The 21396-nt window shown below is 42.6% G+C and overlaps 1 protein-coding gene across 1 annotated transcript in view; it reads left to right on the top strand.

The window, feature by feature from the left end:
- Positions 1-21396, top strand: part of HDAC9 (histone deacetylase 9) — a 504774-nt gene that overhangs the window by 399286 nt on the left and 84092 nt on the right. Inside the window, exons 20-21 of the mRNA XM_056857023.1 lie at positions 8656-8775; positions 9103-9200. Coding sequence (XP_056713001.1) covers positions 8656-8775; positions 9103-9200 — 218 coding nt within the window. The remainder of the gene's footprint in view (positions 1-8655; positions 8776-9102; positions 9201-21396) is intronic.

Genomic DNA, 21396 nt, shown 5'->3' with positions numbered 1-21396 from the left:
AGTATTCAAACTTGAACCATGTCTCTGTTGAGAAGAAACCTTTCTGAATCACACAGAACTGCCTTAAACTGAGGCAGTCCGTTGGTGTATTTGGCTTGGCATTGCCTGCTCTGGCTGGCAGCAGCTCTCTGGGATCTCTCTGGGAGCCCAGTATCTGCCACCTGAGATCCCTTCCCTTAATTGGAGATGCTATGAACTATAGACCTCCTATGTGTAAAGCATGTACTTTTCCTCTGACTCATAGTCCATCCACTGTTAGTGCCTATTAACGCTATTACTCAGTGTTCCATGAGCACTACAATAAAAAAGAATATATTTATTTAGTGAAACAATATCATATTTGCTTCACTGGCAGTATGACAGAGAAGCAGCAAATATACACTCAACAATGTATATACAAAGATAGCATATATCAAGTTAATGATTCTATTAGCTACCCAAATCATCTGAGAAAAAACAGTTCCAGGAACTGGAGCAAAACAGAATAATGCTGGGTCTCAGGCAATGACCTAGCAGAATTTTGGCACTGATCTTTACAAGCAAACCCCCTCCCCTCACACACACACCACTACGTGTGTAAAGTGCCATTAAGTCGCAGCTGACTTATGGCAACCCATTATGGAGTTTTCAAGGCAAGAAACTAACAGGGGTGGTTTGCCATTACCTTCCTCTGCATAATGACCCTGGTATTCTTTGGTGATCTCTCATCCAAATACTAACCAGGGACAACCCTTCTCAGCAGCTGAGATCTGATAAGGCTAGCCTGGGCCATCCAGGACAGGGCTTTATATCCATTGCCTTACCTTAAAACCTTCCAATGCCATGGAGGTAGCAGTTCTATTAATTTTAGTGGATGCACACATAAGGTTGCCAACTTCCAGGTACAAGCTGGAGATCTCCCACTATTACCACTGATCTCCAGCCAATAGAGATCAGTTCACTTTGGCAATTGGACTCTATGACACTGAAATCCTTCCCCTCCCCATATCCCGCCCTCCTCAGGCTCTGCCCCAAAAATCTCCAGGTATTTCCCAAACTGGAGCTGGCAACCCTATGCACACATGAGCTGCTTTCTTTCCTAACTGAGAAGTTTATGTGCTCCAAATGGATGGGGTTCAGCATCCGGGGGTGGGGGGTGATTGGCATTAGCCTCCGCAGAATAGAGATTACAGAGAAGATATTATACAGCCTCCCTTCCTGCTCTCTGTCCAAAGGTTGATTAAGAACAGGCACGAAAGGGTCCCTATCCAGGCCTTCCTAAAGCATTTCATTGATCGGTATATGGGGCCATAATGGCCTAATAACAATATCCATATGTAGTTATAGCATGCATTTTATATAAGTCACGTTGTGAGCATGGAGTTGCAAAGAAAGGGTGTGCGGAAACTGTTGATCTGCCTTATCCTCATCCAGGCAAATCACCACCTGAGGTAAAGCAGTTTATTCATTATCTTGCCAGCCACTATAAAATATAAGCAATCTTGTAGAAAGGAAACTGTTTTCGTTTTGTGAATATTTCATGCAAAAATTAGATAAAAATTACTCACTGCCAAACAATTCATGACCTCTTTCTGATGTCATCCTTGGAGTTGAGCTAGTAGCATCCCCTCTTTGATCTGCTCTGTTGGTTCTGAACCTGAGTTTAATAAAATTAAGGGTGCGAAATGTGCACAGAGATGTTCTTCCTCAAATCATGTTGAGGAAGATGCTTACAGTAGGGCTGTTGAATTAAAAAAAATTCAGTATAGTTCGGATTCGGCTGAATTCGGCCCGTTTAGATTCGGGATATGCCGAAGTCCGAACTCCCCCACTTCGGGTCTGTGTAATTCGGCGGGAATTCAAAGTTCGGGGAAAAAATTCGGCCGAATAAAGCCATTAAAAACACAACCGCGCCTTTCCGCGGCTCTGGGGGGCATTTTTTGGGGTAGAGGTCCTTTCAGAGGAGCTTCAAAGGACCCTTCTTGCCAGACCCCCCAAGTTTTGTAAAGATTGGGTCAGGGGGGGCTGAGATATGGGCTCCGAAAGGGGTCCCCCCACCCTTAATGTGCATCTCTGAGCAGAGCTTGCCGCCCACGCACAAAGCTCCCAGCCCCGACAAACAGCTGATGAGAGCAAGGGTGGGGCAGCTGCTAAGAACTTTGCAAAGCAACACAACTGCAAAGCAACACCTTTGCAAACATGCAAAGGGCGGGGCAGGTGTGAAGAATTTTGCAAAACAATACAACTGCAAAGCAACACAAGCACGCAATGCAACACCTTTGCAACAGTGCAAAGCAACATCTGACACCTGGGAGTTTGCAAACCATGGAAAGGGACAGAGGCAGCTAGCTATGAATAATGAGCAGGAGGGGGTGGAATTTCTCCTTTTGCATTGGACTTGGGACCAGGCAGATGCATTCTTTAAGTCACCATTTGAAAACCAGTTTTGAGCAAGCATCAAAATAACCTAACTGATCTTATGAATGAGGGAAAACTTGAAGACATAAAAATGAAGCCCCCCCTCAAACCAGGGAGAGAGAGACTGGAGGGGGAACACACACCCCAGGAAGAACCGGCAAAAGCCCCCTTTGGCTTCCCCCCCCACCCACAGAAACTGCTCCCTCCCCCCCCACACACAGACTCTGCTTTCCCCCCCACACACACACAGAAAAGAAAAATTACAGATTAAAGCCCCCAAAGGGGTCTTACTGTGGCTGTCTTCTGTTCCATCAGGAGGGGCTGGGAGGCTGGGTAATCCAATATGATTCCATTTGTATCCAATATGAGATCCATATGTATGCATCTCTCGAGGGTGATCCATTCATCCCAATAGGGAAAAGGGGAAAGCCCGTATTTCGGGGGGCCCTGACCCAATGTTTACAAAACTTGGGTGGTCTCTTAAGAAGCCTTGTCTGAAGCTCCGCTGAAAGTTTGGGGTCGGCACACCCAAAAATGCGCCCCCTGCAGCCACAGAAAGAGAAAAGGGGGGAGCCGATATTTCTGCCCCCACTGAACCCATCTTTACAAAACTTGGGTGGTCTCTTAAGAAGGATTGTCTGAAGCTATGATAAAAGTTTGGGGGCTGCACCCCCAAAAAAGCACCCCCTGCAGCCACGGAAATGGAAAAGGGGGGAGAGGAAAAAGGGGTGGAGCCCATATCTCGGGACCCCCTGACCCAATGTTTACAAAACTTGGGGGGTCTCTTAAGAAGCCTTGTCTGATGCTCCGCTGAACGTTTGGGGTCACCACACCCAAAAATGCGCCCCTGCAGCCATGGAAAGAAAAAGGGAGGAGCCCATATCTCGGGACCCCCTGGCCCAATGTTTACAAAACTTGGGTGGTCTCTTAAGAAGGCTTGTCTGAATATCCCCTGAAAGTTTGGGGTCTGTACCCCAAAAAATGCACCCCCTGCAGCCACGGAAAGGAGCAAATGTGCACAAACACCCCCGCACACACACACGAGGATTTCCCTCTCTCTCTCTTTCCCCGGGCGGGGCCGCACATCAGCTGATTCCTCCAGTACTCAATCCTGACTGATTGGCTAGAAGAAGACCCAGCTTGGCCACCGATTGGCCGGGGGAGGAGAGTGCTGCTTACTGAAGGTTATGCTGCTTACTGACGGCCCCGAATTGGCCGGATTTATTCGTGAACTCCCGAACTCGCTGAATTCGGCTCCCCGGTTGCCCGCCATTTTTGAGTTCTGTTCGTCCCGAACTAAAAACCACCGAATCAAGGGAAATTCGGCTGATTTTCAGTTCGGGCCGAACCTAATCAACAGCCCTAGCTTACAGACAGAGAGAGGCTCTGAGGTTGTACTTGGTACTGTGAGTAAATCAACAATGGATGTCCATTTTTCTAGATTTACAATCAATCTGGAGTAGAAAAGTTGGATCACGTATAGAGCGTTCATATGGGTTATGGATAGGCTTGCCAACCTCCAGGTGGTGGCTGGAGATCTCCTGCTATTACAACTGATCTCCAAGAAACAAAAATCAGTTCCCCTGGAAAAAATGGCCGATTTGGAAGGTGGACTATATGGCATTATACCCCATTGAAGTCCCTCCCCTCCTCAAACCCCACCCTCCTCAGGCTTCATCCCCAAAATCTCCTAGTATTTTCCAACCCGGACCTGGTAATCCTAGTTATGGAACCCAGCATGCCTGCAGCAATGACTTTTGAGCATATAAGGACTTTGATAGCCTACTATAATTCTACAAGAGGTTACTGAATAATCCTACTCTCAAATTATGCCATTTCCCCCTGCACCAGTGAAACACAATGTCATGCATGTGGAAAAGAATTAAATAAATAGCTCAGTAATGAAAGCATCAGTGGGATGCTGCTCCAAAAGGTACTGTGCCTCAGGAGACAGATACTAACACCCACCAGAAATCTCGGTCCCATTGCTGCCCCTGGCACTGCCCTAAATTATACCCTTTTTTCTTGTTTTCTGGCTCTATAGCCCTAACAATGGATAGGATTTTGACTGACGCTCTGTGCATAAAAAGTTGAAACACCACCAGGAGTATATAAGACCTAGCCTTGGAACTCTCAAGTTATATGTCAAGCTATACAGCATGAGTGATGTTAGTCTGTCCTCTTGTCTATTGAGCTCAGAGCACCTAAGGGGGAACTTGGTGACAGGTACACTGGTGAAAGGGCATTTTCTACACAAGCAGACACAGCTCATAGCAAATGTGATATTGCAATGCTAACAGAACATTTGGAAAACATATTTCTGTGTGTTGTTTCCAGGATTCACTCTACCATTGATCTTGTAAACCTTGACCATTTTAGCTTTCTCTGTTCTTGTAAAGTTCAGCAGATAGAGAACCCTTCCCACATACATATTTTGACTCATCTGTTTTCCTGATGAGGCATACCTATTGGACATAGGAGTACTGCTCACATGATAATTAATCAGTCAATTCTGCTACTATGAAGCAGAGGTCATTATCATGATCCATCAGGAAAATAATCAGCAGATTCTGACAATCAGCTAGAGCAAGATGGAGAGGTATGGCTGGGTGCAAGGAAAAAGGCTGGGCAGCATGAATTATAGTCTGGGGAACAATTAGCTATCTAAATAAACCCATTGCATCTAAGACTAATTGCCTGGCCTTATGGACCAGGAAATGTATAACTTGTGAATGGTGATAATGAGCATAAATTAAAGCAGGAGATGATTGCCAAATGATAATTAAAACACTTTAAAATCCAGTTGTGATTTGACCTAAAAGGTTCTTTAGTAGTATCTACAGTAAATCTGATTCACTGGGGTCTGTAACTAACATCCAGGTAGCAGATATAGACCTACCTGTTCTGTAAAGATTTCTCTTTTGCATCAAGCAAGCATTTAAATTATAAATTAATGATATTCCACTATTACTGAATGACTTCCGTAGACTTGCAGAGTAATCTTAAGCAGAGTTTCATCCTTCTGAGGCCATTGAAGTCAATAGGGTTGGAAGGGTGTGGCTGTGCTTAGGGTTACGATGCAAGTGGCTTAAAAATGGCTCTCAGGTTGTAAGGACTGACATTTTAAAGATTTGGTGACACACAGCTTTATAATAAAGGCTACAGGCAGACAACATTTGGTTTCATTATATTTGGAAATGTTTGAATGACATACTGTGATATATTACAATGATTATATGCACAATGGGCCATTCCAGTGCCTTGGGATCAGGTTTTGCTGGACGTACTAATGAGCTCACCATGAATGTTAAAATTCCTTAAAATATGTTTTGTGGTTTCACTTTCCCAGGAGCTATTTTACTTAATGAAATAACATGATCTCATTTCAGCATTAATTTGAACATATCAGTAATAACCTAATAATATTATAGATTCATAAAATATCCCCAAGGATCACCAACTCTGTTTTAGCCCAAAACACAGCTGAAATTGAACCTCAGCTGGGGTAAAGAGCAGGCAGCTAGTACACTCAGATTTCACAGTTTTGGAAAGCCATTTTCCCACCGCAGCAGAAGACATTTAATGACATCAGGGAGACCCAAGAACTCTAGGGTCACTCACTCCTCACCTCTTTACTTGGTGTGTGGTTTTGTCAAATCTAGAGCAACCTTATAACTATGTGCAAGAGAGGAGTGAAAAAATAATTATCTTGTTCAGCAACTTGATAGAATTATCTTTCTTTGGTGCCATTTTGGTGCAATTGTGGAGAGTGCTCATTATGATTTTATTACCCTTTCAGTGCACATTTTGATATGTGATTTTTCATATTTTCCACATTATACGTTACATTCTTGAACCAGTGTTTTTTTCAATTTTTTGAGCTCTGATCCCCATTTGCTCGGCTTTCTAGCATCCTCAGACCTGCACCAATGATCTCTTCCATAGATGAACATGCAGGAAACCACGTGTATTGCAGACTAAACTGGCAATTTCTGTTGATTCTCCCTTGCAACTACAGAAGCCCCCCTCCCTTCATAACATTCCTCAGGGATTGGTATTTCATGGAGATTACTGGGCTGCAGTGGGAGGGGAAGGCAGTTCTATTCTGCCACTAGAAAACTCAGTCTGGATCAAACCCACATTCTGCTCTCTCCAGACTTCATGTGTCCCACTCATTACACAGAAATACTTCAGTCCCCATTTACTTATAAGGTGCTCCCTCCCTTCACCCCTCACCTACATGATCCTCTTTTCTTCCAGTTCAGTGGGGATTATAGGAGCGGCAATCACCCAAAGTCTAACAGCACAATCCTGAGTGGGTCAGGCCCAGAGACAGCACCGCCACACCGCCTCCTGAATGCTTTGCCACCCCCCAAAAAAAAGTTTAAAATGCTATTTTTGGAAAACATCATGAAACTCCCCCATAGAGTTTACTGGGCTACGCCTGCTTTTTTGCTGGTGCAAGTTCGTGCCGGTGAAAAGGGACCTTCCCAGGGCAAAAGGGAACATCCCTAGGAACACCCCCTTTGATGCTGGTGCAAGCCCTCGCACCGGGGAAATGCTGCCATGGCGACGGTGCTGGCACCTGAGCATGGCACTGCTGCGCTGCTCCCCAGCACTGGTGTAAGTGGCCCTGCGCTGGAGTCTGTTCCAGTTTAACTGGTACATGTGGTACTTACACTGGCGCAGGGGTCACGTCAGCTCCTGAGTTAGTTCGTCCCTTCCCCTTCAAGATTGCTCTACAAAGTGAGGAAAGACGCTGATGAAGTCTGACTCGGGCATAGGTGGCTGACCCACAAATAAGTGGGCTCCACTTGGTCTCAGAAATTCATAGAGGAATCAAGTCTGATTCGTGTTGGTAGACTATTTTAATAAACAGTGCCATCTTTCTAAAGATATTTAGCTTGGAAGGGTGTAACTCTCCTTTAGGATTGCACTGTGATTTGTCATTCAACCCTCAGGCAAAGGGCCCCTGACATGACATGATTGGCTCTGGACTATTGGTTCTTGTATGCTTAATTGCTGTCCATGCAATTTACTCAGTGTTTTTCACTGGTCTCTCAATGGGTAGTGTGATGTTTGAATTAGCCTTTAGCCTTTATTATTTACTTCTATATGCAAACTGAGAGATCACATTTCATAAGGGGCTTCTTTCACAAAGTGGTGACTGTGAATTCATTCACTGTTGCCTAATTCTAAGCCCTTTCAATTTTTACTGAGAATTACTTCCAAGCAATCCTGTTTAGGATTGCCGTTTGAAAGAACTAGATAAATTATCGCTTCTAGTCATTGGTATGAAACTACAATATCTGGGGCAAGTGTAATCTTTTAGGCTTCAGCTGGGGAATGAGGGCAGGGTATAAATCTAAATGCATACATACATATTGATGGCCCTTTGAGGGAAGATGTGCAACTCATTCCTCTAAGTGCCCCGCCAGTGTGTGTCACTTGCAATAAATGGCACTTGCAGCCTTTTGAGGATCAGGTTGCTCGAAGCTAATGAGATCATATTCTTGCATCTTCAACTGCAGTCGTCACGATTTTATGAACATGAAGTATGAAGACCTTTCTGCATCTGGGTTCCCTTTTGATGTGGATCTTGCTGCTGAGGGACGGCTAACTGAAATGTGTGTTTCAAGGAAGCCAATTTACTCAGCTGGTTGCAAACCCTTTGACCTCAATAGTAGAACTTGGCAAATCAATGAATCCACGAATGTTTGGTGTTCTTTCAAGATTTGCGAGAATGCTCTGTAGCCCACAGATCCTTCTGCAAAATACTAGTTTGTACTTTAAACATTAGTCTTTTTTAAGGCCAATGAGACTAGTTAATTAAGCCTGAGGGGTTATGAACTGTTGGCAGTTAATAAGTCATAAAATTCCTCCATAAAACAGGATGCTAGATTCCATCACTGAGACAGGGAGTACAAAGAGCCGGTGTATAATATCTAATTGTACAAAAGGACTGGGATTTCTCAGTGACTGCTCATCTGGGGTCTCAAGGGCATGCTCACTGTGGTTTCCTGATTTTTAGAAGCCAGTTTAAAAAATGAGTGTATTAAAGAGTAATTTGCCTGAAAGTTCAGGAAGTTTGGGGTGGCGAAGGGCGGGCGGGAAGGGGAGAGAGAAAAGGAAGGAAGGAGAGAAGAAGGGAGAAACACAAAGAGAGGGAGAGGGGAAAAACGAAAAGAAAGCAGGAGGGCTCTCGGCAAACGGGCTTGGACATGATTGCGTTTGTCATCTGTTTTCTTTCCCCTTTAGGATGTTCACCATGGCAACGGTACACAGCAGGCTTTTTATGCTGACCCCAGCATCCTGTATGTCTCCCTCCATCGCTATGATGAAGGCAACTTCTTCCCTGGCAGCGGAGCCCCAAATGAGGTTAGGTTTATTTCTTTAGAGCCCCAGTTTTATTTGTATCTTTTCAGGTAATTGCATTGCATGATTACCCCCTAATTTTCTCATCCTCCACTGGTGCTTTAAATTGCACTAGATTACCAAATAGTCCACGGGGACTGGGGGACTAGGGGAGAACAAGTGCATAACCCAGAACAGTCCTTGTCAAGCAGGGCTGGGTTGATTTGACATGCTGTTTGATGTTTGTTTCAAAAGGACATTTTTGGTATGTTTTCTTATTTTGATTTGCTCCCTGCCTTTCCTCTTCCATCCTCCCTCTGGCACTTCTCCCTCCTTCCCTTCGCCTTTTAGGTTGGAAGTGGCCCCGGTGAAGGTTATAATATAAATATTGCTTGGACAGGTGGCCTGGATCCCCCAGTGGGAGACGTCGAGTACCTCGCAGCATACAGGTTGGTTCTTGTTTCCTTCTGAAAGTGCCATTAGAGAGGCAACCAGCTGAAACTTACAAGAGTTATAAATGTGGCAATCTTAAAAACCATAAAAGTGACCCATAGCAGAATGGGTTTCAAGTAAAAGATCTCTCATTATGTGGCGATGGCGTTCAGAGATTTCATTGAATTTAATAAAGAGTCGATATTAATATTTCTGGCAACCCACAAGAAAAAATATAATCATGTGATGCCTGAAGCAGTTACAGAGAAGCTTAGCTTGCTGTGATTTCTTTTCCCCCCATCACGTTTGTAAACTGATTAAAAAGCCTGTTTCAAATCCAAGGAATATAATTATATATAAGACCTGGAGAAAAAATGTTGGCACCATGATCTAAATTTCTTGCACTTTCCATTGATTTCCATGGAACCTGGAAGTGCCTTTGGACTTCAGTCTTGGACCCTGCTCCTAAACAAACTTGTACAAGGCAGCTTTCAAGCACATTTCACACACACACAAAATCACAGTGAATGGGACATTACATTCCCCCAATACAAAATACTGCTGTTGATTGGAAAGTATTCCTGCAGCTCAAGTGTGTCCTTGAAGGACATCTTTTTTACAATCAACAGATCAGCATTTATTGAGCAAAGAATGGAATCTAAGAAAAGACCCCAAAGATTCACTCATTTACCATTTGACACCAGCCATTTTCAGATGCTCCATCCACACGCACCAGGAGCCCTGCAACTTTGTGTATTGGGAGTGCGGACTGCCTACAGTGCTCCCAAAACATGTGGTTGTCATTTTGTGTGAAGAGGACCATGTGCAGTTTTTTTCAACGTGTGCACAATTTCAGTACACACTATGCAAAACCCTGATAAATCCAATAATTAATTTGGTCATACAGAAGCTGTTTATCCATACAAAATATAGGAGTTGCCTCTGTTCAGGCAACGGTGGCCACACATATTAGATGAAGCTACATGTTCTTGGGAAGCTCCTGGTGCACTTGGATGTACGGCTGAAAAGTTCTACTGCCCTAAGCAGAATGACACCCAGTGGACTCAGAAGAGTGTAACTCTGCTTAGGATGGCACTGCTAGATTCCCTTCCAGCCAAAAAAGAACCCCAAAGATGTTTATCACTGGGCACCAACATGTCTACTGTCCTATCTTTCACACATAGTTTTCTACTGTTGCCAAGACTCAGTTAACATCTTGTCTTTATGCAGTGAAAGTGCTTGATGAAGTCATTCATGCCAGCACTGGTCACACTGTTAAGGTTTGGTCAGGAACGTCAGGTCATGTTTATAAAGGCTACAACTCAAAATTTTGCCAACTGACAATGAAACCACTAATTTCTACTCTGGCCACTGTCAAAGCTTATAATTTCCAATGTTCTATTTAGCACATATTTCTGTGACATAGCAAATATACCACAGAATCTATAAAACTTGCTTTTCTCCCCCCACCACCACACACACACCTTAAACACTCTTGGGTGGTCCATGAATGCACAGTGTTGAGATGGTTTTGTGTTCAGACATAACACACCTGAACTTGAAGCCTGACAGCAAACACAGAAATATATAAAACCACAGTCTCGCACTGTTTCTGTGAAATGGGTTTTGATTTTATGAACATCATTTGCCTAGCAAGGAAAACACCTAATTAAAGACCCAGTTATTCCAAGATACTGCTGGTAAGCCTCAAATGATGTCTACTCTTAGACTTCTTTATAATCTTTTGCCAAAGTCAATTATGATCTTTGCAAAGCTTTCGCACAAAATAGGGTGTTTGCATGGCTCAAGGGACTAGGGTTTGAGTGCAGCTTTTCTCACCTCTAAATGCTCGGTTCACATTCACCCTGCCAAGTAAGGCTGTAGTTTTTAAAATATTGGGCTAGCAAGTACCTTTGCAGAGCATTCCTATGTGATGAAAACAGATCCCAAGTTGCACCTGAGATGTTGTGTGAGCACAAACATTTATTTGTAGGTGCTTCATACTAGTTTTTAATTTTTTTTATTGTTTTCCATCATTTAATACATCCATGTAAAGATCAGCATTCAACACTAAGGTTTAATAAAATAATAAAATAATAAAAAATCTATAAGATATCTAATGAGTATATATTGACTTCCCCCTTACCCTCTTCCACCTACAAATAAAGTATACATACTTTTGCTATTTAGAATAATCCCCATATTTGTTTAATGAATATATGTTTACTTATCATAACTAATGTTATTCATTAAATATCTTATTATGTTCACAATATAAAGTATACTTAAGAGATTAAATCAAAGAGTATCATTTAAACGGTCCCATTAAAAAGTAATTTTCACAATAGTTTCTCCACGCCTCCCATTCCCCCATAAATTGTACATTATCATTCTGGTTAATTAAAGCCGTAAGTTTTGCCATCTCTTAATTAATTAATTAATTAAGTTTTGCCATCTCTGTTAATTCCAGCATTTTATTTATCCAGTCTTTTCTGGTAGGTATCTCATCTATCTTCCATTTAGCTGCATATATCACCCGTGCAGCCGTGGTGGCATATATTAACAAAGACCGATAAGTAAAAATGGTGTCTGGTATCATGCTCAGTAGCATCATCTCAGGTGTTTTGGGAATATTTTGATGTAAAATCAACCTTATTTCATTATATATCATTTCCCAAAATTCCTCAGCTTTTTCACAGGTCCACCAAATATGATGAAATGTTCCAACTTCTTTGTTACATTTCCAACAAGTGCTTCATACTAGTTTTAAACAGATTTGGAGACCAAAAACACAGGTAGGCTTAGACTGTTGAAACGAGGGTTACTCTCAGAATTCATGGTAAACTGGTTCCAGGCAAAGTAATCTTATCAAAATCTGCTTTGCTTTTTTCCAAATCTTATCCCTGATCATCCTGGGAAAGGCTGCAATGTTTTCAGATTCAGACTAGCTAGGGATGCTAACTAGGAATTCTTTCTTAGAAATCCTAAGCAGTTATACTCAAAATCCTACTCAAGTCTGTTCAGTGAGAACTTGCAAGGTCAATAATTTAGTAGAAGCTTGACACTCACAGGCAGAGCCTGACAGACTCTTGTGGTTCATGGAGAAATCCAGAGTTGATCAGGGATGGGATCAGGACAGAATCTGAAGTACGAAAAGTGGAATTAGGTAGGTCATAAACAAAGCCTTGGAGGATCTAATGGGACACAAGCGGAGCTTTTTGGGGTTCATCTGGGGGTCAGAAGCAAATAAACCCACCTTTGTTAGATTGACTTGTGATAATGACAGTTGACTGTTTGCTAGTTTTAGTACAGTCATAAGAATTACTGTTTTGAAGCCCAGTTTTTTAAAAAACTGAAAATCTATTATCTCAAGGATTAACACTTTTCAATTTTTGATATGTGTACGTATATGTATATATGAGGAAAGGCTGAGGGACTTGGGAATGTTCAGTCTGGAAAAGAGAATGAGGGGGAATATGATTGCTCTCTTTAAGTATTTAAAAGACTTTAAGTGTATCCACACACACACACACACACACACAAATACATACATACATACATACATACATACATACATATAGTGTGAGAATTCACTTCAGCACTGGGAAAATAGGGAGGCACAAGCCTCTATATTTTAAAAAAATGTTTAGGGTGTTGGTTCATCTCTCCCTGAATCTATGTTGGTTCATCTCTCCCTGAATTCCTTTCTCATATATCTGAATTTGGATGATGCTTTTACACAAGCACTAGATTTGTTCTATGCTTGTTTTTGACATTTTAAAAAACAATTGTCTTTGAGCCATCTATTTTTCAATTGATTAAAATGGGTTCCTTTGTTGGGCAGCCCATTCCTGAGCCCAGCGGCGCCCAGGCACGGGGAGGCTGAGGCGCTGCTGCGGCACCTCCAAAGAGGTTTGGAGGCTGTCGCAAGTAGGAAAAAGGGCTTTAAAAATGTTAAACATTAAAAAATGGGGTGGAGTCCCATAGAGAAAAATGATGCTGTGCCAGCCAAAACCACAGATGCCAGCGCAAGTGCAAGTGGCACAGCGCAAGTGGCACAGACGCCAGCGTGACCACTTGCACACCTCCTGAGCTCTTTCAGCCTCAAAGATCAGGAATGGGCTTTAAGTGTTAAGATAACTGTATATTTTCTTTCCCCCTTTTCCAGAGGTATGAATGTGCTGGCATCATCCTTTACTGATTGGATTTCTCTTTCTAGGGCAAACTATTATTAGGCAGCTTCTGTCTATGCCATTCTACTGTTAGTGCTAGTGAATATTATTTCTGTCATGTACATTGAATCTCCCCTCCTCATTCTCTCTCTCTCTCTCTCTCTCTCTCTCTCTCTCTCTCTCTCTCTCTCTCTCTCTCTCTTCTTTTTGAAGAACAGTTGGTTTTTATACCCCACTTTTCTCTCCTGTAAGGAGTTTCAAAGCAGCTTACAACCACCTTCCCTTCCTCTCCCCACAACAGGTACCTTGTGAGGTAGGTGGGGCTCAGAGTGCAAAGAGAACTGTGACTAGCCCAAGGTCACCCAGCAAACTTCATGTGGAGGAGTGGAGAATCAAACCCAGTTCTCTGCCACTCTTAACCACTACGCCATGCTGGCTAAACCCATTTGTTTTTGTAGGGATCACCCAATCTTCCATGGGCACTGAGAAAAACTACTACCAGGGGGCTAATCACTGAACAATTTGCATCCACTTTATAACTTAGTTCTGAACTGCTTTGAGCACCTCTGGTGACGATAAAGTGGGGTATCAATGTGGGATTTCAATTAAATTATAAACCAGCCATTCTGAGCCATCAACCTAATTAACAAATGGCCAGTCGGCGTTCACAACAATGCTATTGCAAACCTGAACAGGACACTTGGTATAAGCCTTTGAGGGAATACAACCAGCAGAGGAAAATAATGTCAGAAGTCACAAAAGAAACATGGGGTGAAAACGCATGGTCTCTTTATCCTCCTTTAATCCCTGTTTCAGCCAGGACTCAGCCAGGACCGCACACATGCGTTTTGCCTAATGTGTGTTCGATCCTGGGTAAAACAGGGATTAAAGGAAGAAAAAGCGACCGTGAGTTTTCGCCCAAAGACTGCAAAGGGAGTTTTTTAAAGCAACAAATAAGATGATACCAATTTTGAAACTCTAGGAGTTGAATGTGATCAGTTGTCGAAGATCCATCCTATTAACAGGTCCCATTTGACTCAACATTTTTCCAATCAAATTGTCAGCTAGATTTACATCTAGCTGAAGAACCTGAGAATCTATTACATGCTCCCTTGCCTCACACCTGACAGAAAAATCTGCCAACATTGAAGTGAATGATTCAGTTTTCTTTCACCCATTGAAGAATTATGTGCACTGGAGTGACTGGGAGTTTTGCATGTTTTGCCATGTAAAGAAGAGTGCCATGTTCTTTTCTATGGAAACAATGTTCCAAGAATTGTGTCACCCTTGTTCAGACCTCCAAATGTTCATTTTCTTGCAGATGTAACAGAATACCCTTGAGTAGGTTGCCAATGGAGGGAACTGAAGCCAAGTGCTAGTTTTATAGCCATGGCCTTCTGGTGTGTGAGATAAAAGATCCAGACCTGTTAGTTTGGAGTCAGCAGGGAGTTCATAAGCGATGTCTCCAGAAGAAGCAAGCTAAGGGCTATTTAGAAGTTCAGGAGTTGAAACCACTCCCTACTTTATTTGTCTTTGGCAGTAAGGGTTTATTGTGGCAAATGGGGAAACTTGGACTACTCCTCCCCACTTCCCAAACATAGAAACCTTTTAAAAACTGCCCATGGTATGGGAGTCATGGAGTTTGTTTTTAATTGACTGAATCATTTAGATTCATCCAGCAGCTAGCTATTTTAGCATATACATGCATAGTAGTTTACATGTATCTACATATTTTGCAATCTGTCTGTGCTAGGGTCGTACAATTATTATTATTATTATTTGGTAAATTTCATGTTTGGATTTATTGGGACCGATTTTTTTCTAGTAAATCTGGAATAAGCCAAATACTTTTTTTTAAAGCTTCTGTAGGGGCAATTTTGGAGGTTAAGTCACCAAATTTGCAGCATAGATGCAAGGGACTCTCCTTAGACGGACGTCAAAGTTTGGTGAATGTTGGGACAGGGGTCCAATTTTATGGGCCCACAAAGGGGTCACCCCCATCCTCTAGGATTTGCGAGCTGAGCTGTCCATCGGTTTTCAGGTTCAGAAGTTCAGCGTTGCTGAGGACTGGTGGAAAGAGCCAGTTGGCAGGCTGGTGCCTCAAAGTCTGGGGGCTCCCTTCGTATCTGGGGTGCATAGCATGATGTCCATGCAAATTAACTTTCAAACTGAGGAAAACTGCTTAAATGCAAGAAAAATAAGGCACAGACAACATTTATTTTGATGGCATCAAAAATCTGATTTCAAGAGATGGTCACAGTGTGGGGAAATAAAGCCTCTACTCGGGGCAACCTTCCATTTGAGAGCAGGTTTTCAGGGGGGGTGACATCGGAGCCAGCTGTAGTCATGACAAAGGCAGCTCTTGTGAACGAGACTGCTCATCCGCGCGGTTGAGGAGTCTTCTTCAAAAGCCCAATAAGTAGCTGTAGCTGTAGAAGCTGGTGTTTTTTAGTTGGAGGGGATATCCTTCCAGACGTGACTGGGTGAGCCCCGCCTTTTAAAATGACCCTTCCAGACTAGTCTGGTCTGATCAAGCTGGCTCTGATTATACGTCCCCTACCTCAAAAGGGCCCAAACTATGGGGCCCTAACAAAATCAGTCAAAGACAGAAAAATGGGAGAAAGCACTGAGCTGTGCATCTGAGCAAAGGCTAATAGCCGAAACCCAAAAAACCTAAATATCTATTCAGCTTTTTTGGGAATTGCCTATTCGGCTTTGGACAGATTCCCAGGTTTGGGTATTCGGTCAACCTGAAACCTGAATATTGCCAAAACAGCTAATTTTGGGTTAATTTTCGGTTTGGGTAAATCGATATGCACAACCCTAGTGTGCCCATATCATGTTCTTGTAAGTCAGATCACGGTTGTTCCCAGTTTGCAGATGGGGATCTGATTTGCCCAAGGACACAAAGAAGAAAACTTCTTTGTAGGGGTGAGAACTTGGAGCTTTCGGACGTGTGCTATGTGGTCCAGAACGACTTCACCTGCCTATCCGGCATATTGGTTTCCCCTGATCTGATAGGGGGATAAAAATTAATGGTTCAGCCTTGGCTTCACCTAGGTAACAGTCAACATTTACCACACCTGCTAAACCAGGCTTGCTCCATTAACACATGAAACTGTTTTACAGTTAAAGCAGATTATTGGCCCATTAAGTCCAGTCATGCTTGCTCTCACAGGCAGAAGCAGTTTCTTAGATCTGCTACCTGAGATTCCATTTTAAATGGAGATGCCAGGATTGGAATTTATGATCTTATGTGTGCCAGGCACTGTGCTATGTCATTAAGGTGGGGGTTAACTGACTTGCCTACTTTATTCCGGTGGTCTCATGCCTCCCATTCCTCACCCTGATGGCTCTCTGTGACACCTACAGTTCAGCATCATATGGATGGTAGATGTTGAAAGTAAATTCTGCTTTCTCAGGCCCAAAGAGCAGCATCTCATGAGAATATGTGGAGAATATGCCAGCCCCCACCACTGAATGCTGCTGAAGGGGGACATCATCACCTGTGACCATGCCAGGTTCCACCAGCCATTCAGTAGCTATGCACCTACACAGCATGACGGCTATAGCTCCAGCAGCTCCACTGCTATCTCTTGTGCTGTGTCCTCCTCTCCAATCAATGCTGCTCAGTGGTGGGGGCAGGGATATATCCTGTGACCCATCCCATCAACCTCTGCTAAGCCCCCTCCCCCCAGGTAAAAGCAGCTTTTCCGCATTATCCCATCAAACTGTGGTTGGGCACATTTACAAAACCAGTGTGGTATAGTGGTTAAGAGTGTTGCACTAGTATCTGGAAGACCCAGTGCAAATTCCCACTCGTCATGGAAGCTTGCTGCAAAGACCTAGGGCCAGTTATACTCTCTCAGCCTAACCTACTGCACGGAATTGTTGTGAGGAAAAAATGGAGGAGAGGATAATGATGTAAGCCACCTTGGGTCCCCATTGGGGAGAAAGGCAGACTATAATTGAATGAATAAAATACATACATACATACACGTACGTACATACATACACACACACACACATGGAGAGGGGCTGTGGAGAGGGGCTGTGGCTCAGTGGTAGAGCATCTGCTTGGCATGCAGAAGGTCTCAGGTTCAATCCCCGGCATCTCCAGTTAAAGGGACTAGGCAAGAAGGTGATGTGAAAGACCCCTGCCTGAGACCCTGGAGAGCCGCTGCCAGTCTGAGTAGACAATACTGACTTTGGTGGACCAAAGGTCTCATTCAGTATAAGGCAGCTTCATGTGTTCATGTGTACATACATACATACATACATACATACATACATACATACATACATGTGTTAGCTTGGGCCTCTTCTCCAGATCCAATGCCTGGGCCGCACTGGCTCTGAAACCATTTTACAGTGCCATCCTAAGCAGAGTTACACTAATCTAACACTGTTGGTTTCAATGAATTTACACATGTGTAACTCTGTTTAGGACTGCACTGTTGATCTGATCTGAAAGAAATGAAAAAAATGTGGGTTTTTTTAAAAGCGTGCTGTGTGAAAGCAAAACAGGAATATTTCAAGATGACATTTCGAAAAACAGCTAGATTCAACTTTGACTCTCAATAGGTTATACCCCCAAAATCTGATTGGTTTCCAAGGTGCTACTGGACTTGAAAGTAGCTGTCCTAGTGCAGAGCAACACAGCTACTCTGAGAAATGATTTCGAAAAGCAGAATCTCTCAGGGTCTTCCTGGCCAGAGGGACAATAGCTAGCAAGACTTGACCGCAAAGTGAGCAGTATGAAAACTGCATACTGTGTTTGAAACTGAACAGAACTTGGGGATTGCCAGAATACATTTCCCAGAGCTCTGCAATCATCACATTCTCTCTGACTTTATCCTTCTTTCCAAGTTTGTTCTCATATGGTGTAATCGGGGTGGAAAAGTGATGAGGAGATAAACTTTGCTATCTGTGGACTTGCTTGCCCTGCACAGCCTCCCTGTTACATGTGCAAATTACTTTAAAGAGGTTTTGCAACGTTCCCCGTTTGATATAGTAGTCCTGACTTCACCCCAAGGTTGACGTTCCATTGCGCCACACCGTGATTACGGTTAGACACGTGACTGAAAATGATCTCGTGCCTTTGCACTTCAGAGGACAGTCTCCCCTAGCAGCTTGTCTATGGCCATGAAATGCACCAGCTGCTTTTGGGAAACGGTGAGCAGCCCTGAAAGGGGGCCCGTGTGGAATAAGAACTTATGTAGCATTTTCCTAACAATTAATTGGAGTATATATTTCTGTCAAGCAAGAACTGATCTCTTTGAATCTTTTGGCAAGTGTCAGCTGTTACATGCCTTGCATATGTGTCTTAAATGTTTGAGCCTTATTACGATAACATCCAAGTGCAGTCCTAAGCAGAGTTACACCCTTCTAAGCCTTTTGAAGTCCATGGGCTTAGAAGGGTGTGATTCTGTTTAGGATTGCACAGTAAAGTACTTTTTTATTTGGTTTTGGAAGAAGGGATGGAAAAGTGGGGGGTATGAATGGGGAGGAAAAAAACTTAATTGGAGTGAAACACCTAGAGGTCTTCTGAATGGCTTGTTATACTTCAAAGTTTACAATAAAACTAAAACAGCAACCAGCTTTTATTTTGTGAAACCCCCCCCCCCCAAGGTTTGCTTTCCTTTCTTTTTATTATTATTTTTATTTGGGAACTCCAACTTCTTCTCACCAAAACACCTTCAACTCCCTTCTCTTCTCTGTCTGAAACTAACTTTTTAAAACAGCAGATGAAGCTCATTTAATCCACTGGAGCTCCAGCAAGAAACCTTTTCATTACACAAATTAATTAGTGGGACTTAACGTTCTTACAGATGCATGGTTTCTTTTATTCATATGACAGAGTAGGGATACAGATGAAGGAGAAATAAGTGAACAGGCATGGATGTATTTTATGTGATCCACATGAAAGATGATTTACTGAAATCCATAGCCTTTAGATCTTTTTTGAAAATCAAGAATACCTTTAACTGCATCATAAGCTTGCAGAGAATAAATTACTATAGATGCATGAGCAATAAATCACTCCCACTTTTTCCAGTGTGGCTGATGGTGAGATGAGAGATATCCCCTGCAACATCATATACAAAGGTGGGGGGGGCGGGGCGGAAATCACACTGGAAATTTGGAAGACTCAAGGAAAACTCCTGGTCTTCATGAGTGCTTTCATCTGTGCATTATATAAGGCTCTTCACAGATGCGATTCTATAAGCCCTTCCAAGTTGTGGCTATCAGTGCAGTTTCTGGGCCTGCCAGGAGAGATATAATACCCTGACTAACTACACAGCAACCTGACACCATCATAATTGGGGGCTCTGTCATGTTCTGCTCTGTATGTAGAGCCAAACTAGAGCCCACATCATTTAGACCTGGATGCTGAGATGTTTGGAATCTTGACTACTTAGTTTCTCAGATCTAATCTGAAATTGTCACTTTATAGCACCTTTTGGAAACTATATTTCCAATTGTAAACTACCCAAATGGACTAGAGAGTAACAGCTTTTCAGCATTGCACCCTGATGCTTTTTATGTATTGTTTAACTGCTTTCCTTTGGTGGATAGTTTTATTAAGATTCATTATCTAAAATGAGAAGAAAGGATCTAAAACAACCAAAACCAGGGCCATTTAGGGACTTGTTTCTTCTTAATATTTGCCTTCTGTTGTTTAATTAACGAGATGACATTTATTTATTCTTTTTCTCTTTTTTTGAAATTAAAAAGAAAACAAAAAATGAGGATGCACCTGTGTGCAGGATTGTCTTCGTAAGAGAGCATTTTACATTAATGATTATTTATAATGTATCAATATACACTTGTTGATACATAAAAATACTGTTTGCATTTGGGTGGATGGTCATCTTCGGTACACACTGTATTCCAGAATATGTTCCATAATACATTCCAGAATATATGGTAGACATTTTTCCTGTGAGAAGATTCACAAAAGCTTAATTAGTACAAATGTATCTGAGAGTTTAAACTCAAAATGCTAACACAATTTGCCTATCTTTCTCCTTACTAATTTAGATATACATCTAGTGCTATCCCTAAAATACAGTGTGAATAATAACTATTTACCCCCTTTCCTTTCTAACATCCCTATGAAGTAGATCATTATTGTGCCCATTTTACAGATGGAGTACTGAGGCAGAAGGCCACTGACTAGCTCTAAGCCAACCAGGAGTATATTAGCTGAGGGCTGGAATTTGAAACCAGATTTCAAATCTACAGCAGTATATTCACTGTGCCACATTGTTTTCAGATTTCAAAAAACACCCCTTCCCCAGTACTATTGTTTTTGTATTGTGTGACCTGTTATAAGGGCTACACATGGATAACAGTACTGAGACCAGTTTCCTATGGAATATGTATGATAGATTCTTGTGTATTGTTTTTCTTAGTACGTGAACTAGGGGTGTGCAAAACAAAACAAAATTCAGGAAAATTCGGATTCAGATATATTGGAGCCAATTTTTTCCAAATTCCCAAATATTCCCAAATTACCATACCGGTATGGGGGTTTTTCGGGATGGGGGGTGTCTCCTAAAAATCAGCTCTATTATAGCCTATGAGGATTCTTTCCGGGCCTAAGGGGGTTCTTTCTGGACAACAATTTTTCAGCATAGGTGCTGGCAACTTTCCTTAGGTGGAAATCCAAGTTCGGTGAATATTGGGTCAGGTGATCCAATTTTATGGGCCCCCAAAGAGGGTGCCCCCATCCATCCTTCATTGTTTCCAATGGAGGGAAAAACAGCCTTTTTTTCCTCCAGGGGAAAAGCAAAGAGGCATGCCTGTGAGCAAACACAGCTCAATGCCTCCCACCCCAAGAGTCAACGCAATCCCAAGAGAACCAAAACAGAACCAAGGAATCCAGCAGAAACACAAGCCAATGTAGCAAACCCTAACAGAACTAATTTCAAACCAGAGAATCACAACACCAAAAAAATCAAGTGGGGGCATATTTTCTAGCCTAGGTGAACCAAATGTGACATGCAGGTGCCCACCAGAACTCAGGCCCAGTATA

The sequence above is a fragment of the Euleptes europaea genome, chromosome 11 (assembly GCF_029931775.1).
Source record: "Euleptes europaea isolate rEulEur1 chromosome 11, rEulEur1.hap1, whole genome shotgun sequence".
In the NCBI taxonomy this organism is placed as follows: domain Eukaryota; kingdom Metazoa; phylum Chordata; class Lepidosauria; order Squamata; family Sphaerodactylidae; genus Euleptes; species Euleptes europaea.
Note: the sequence above shows the minus strand (reverse complement) of the source record. Positions and strands in the feature narration are given on the sequence as shown.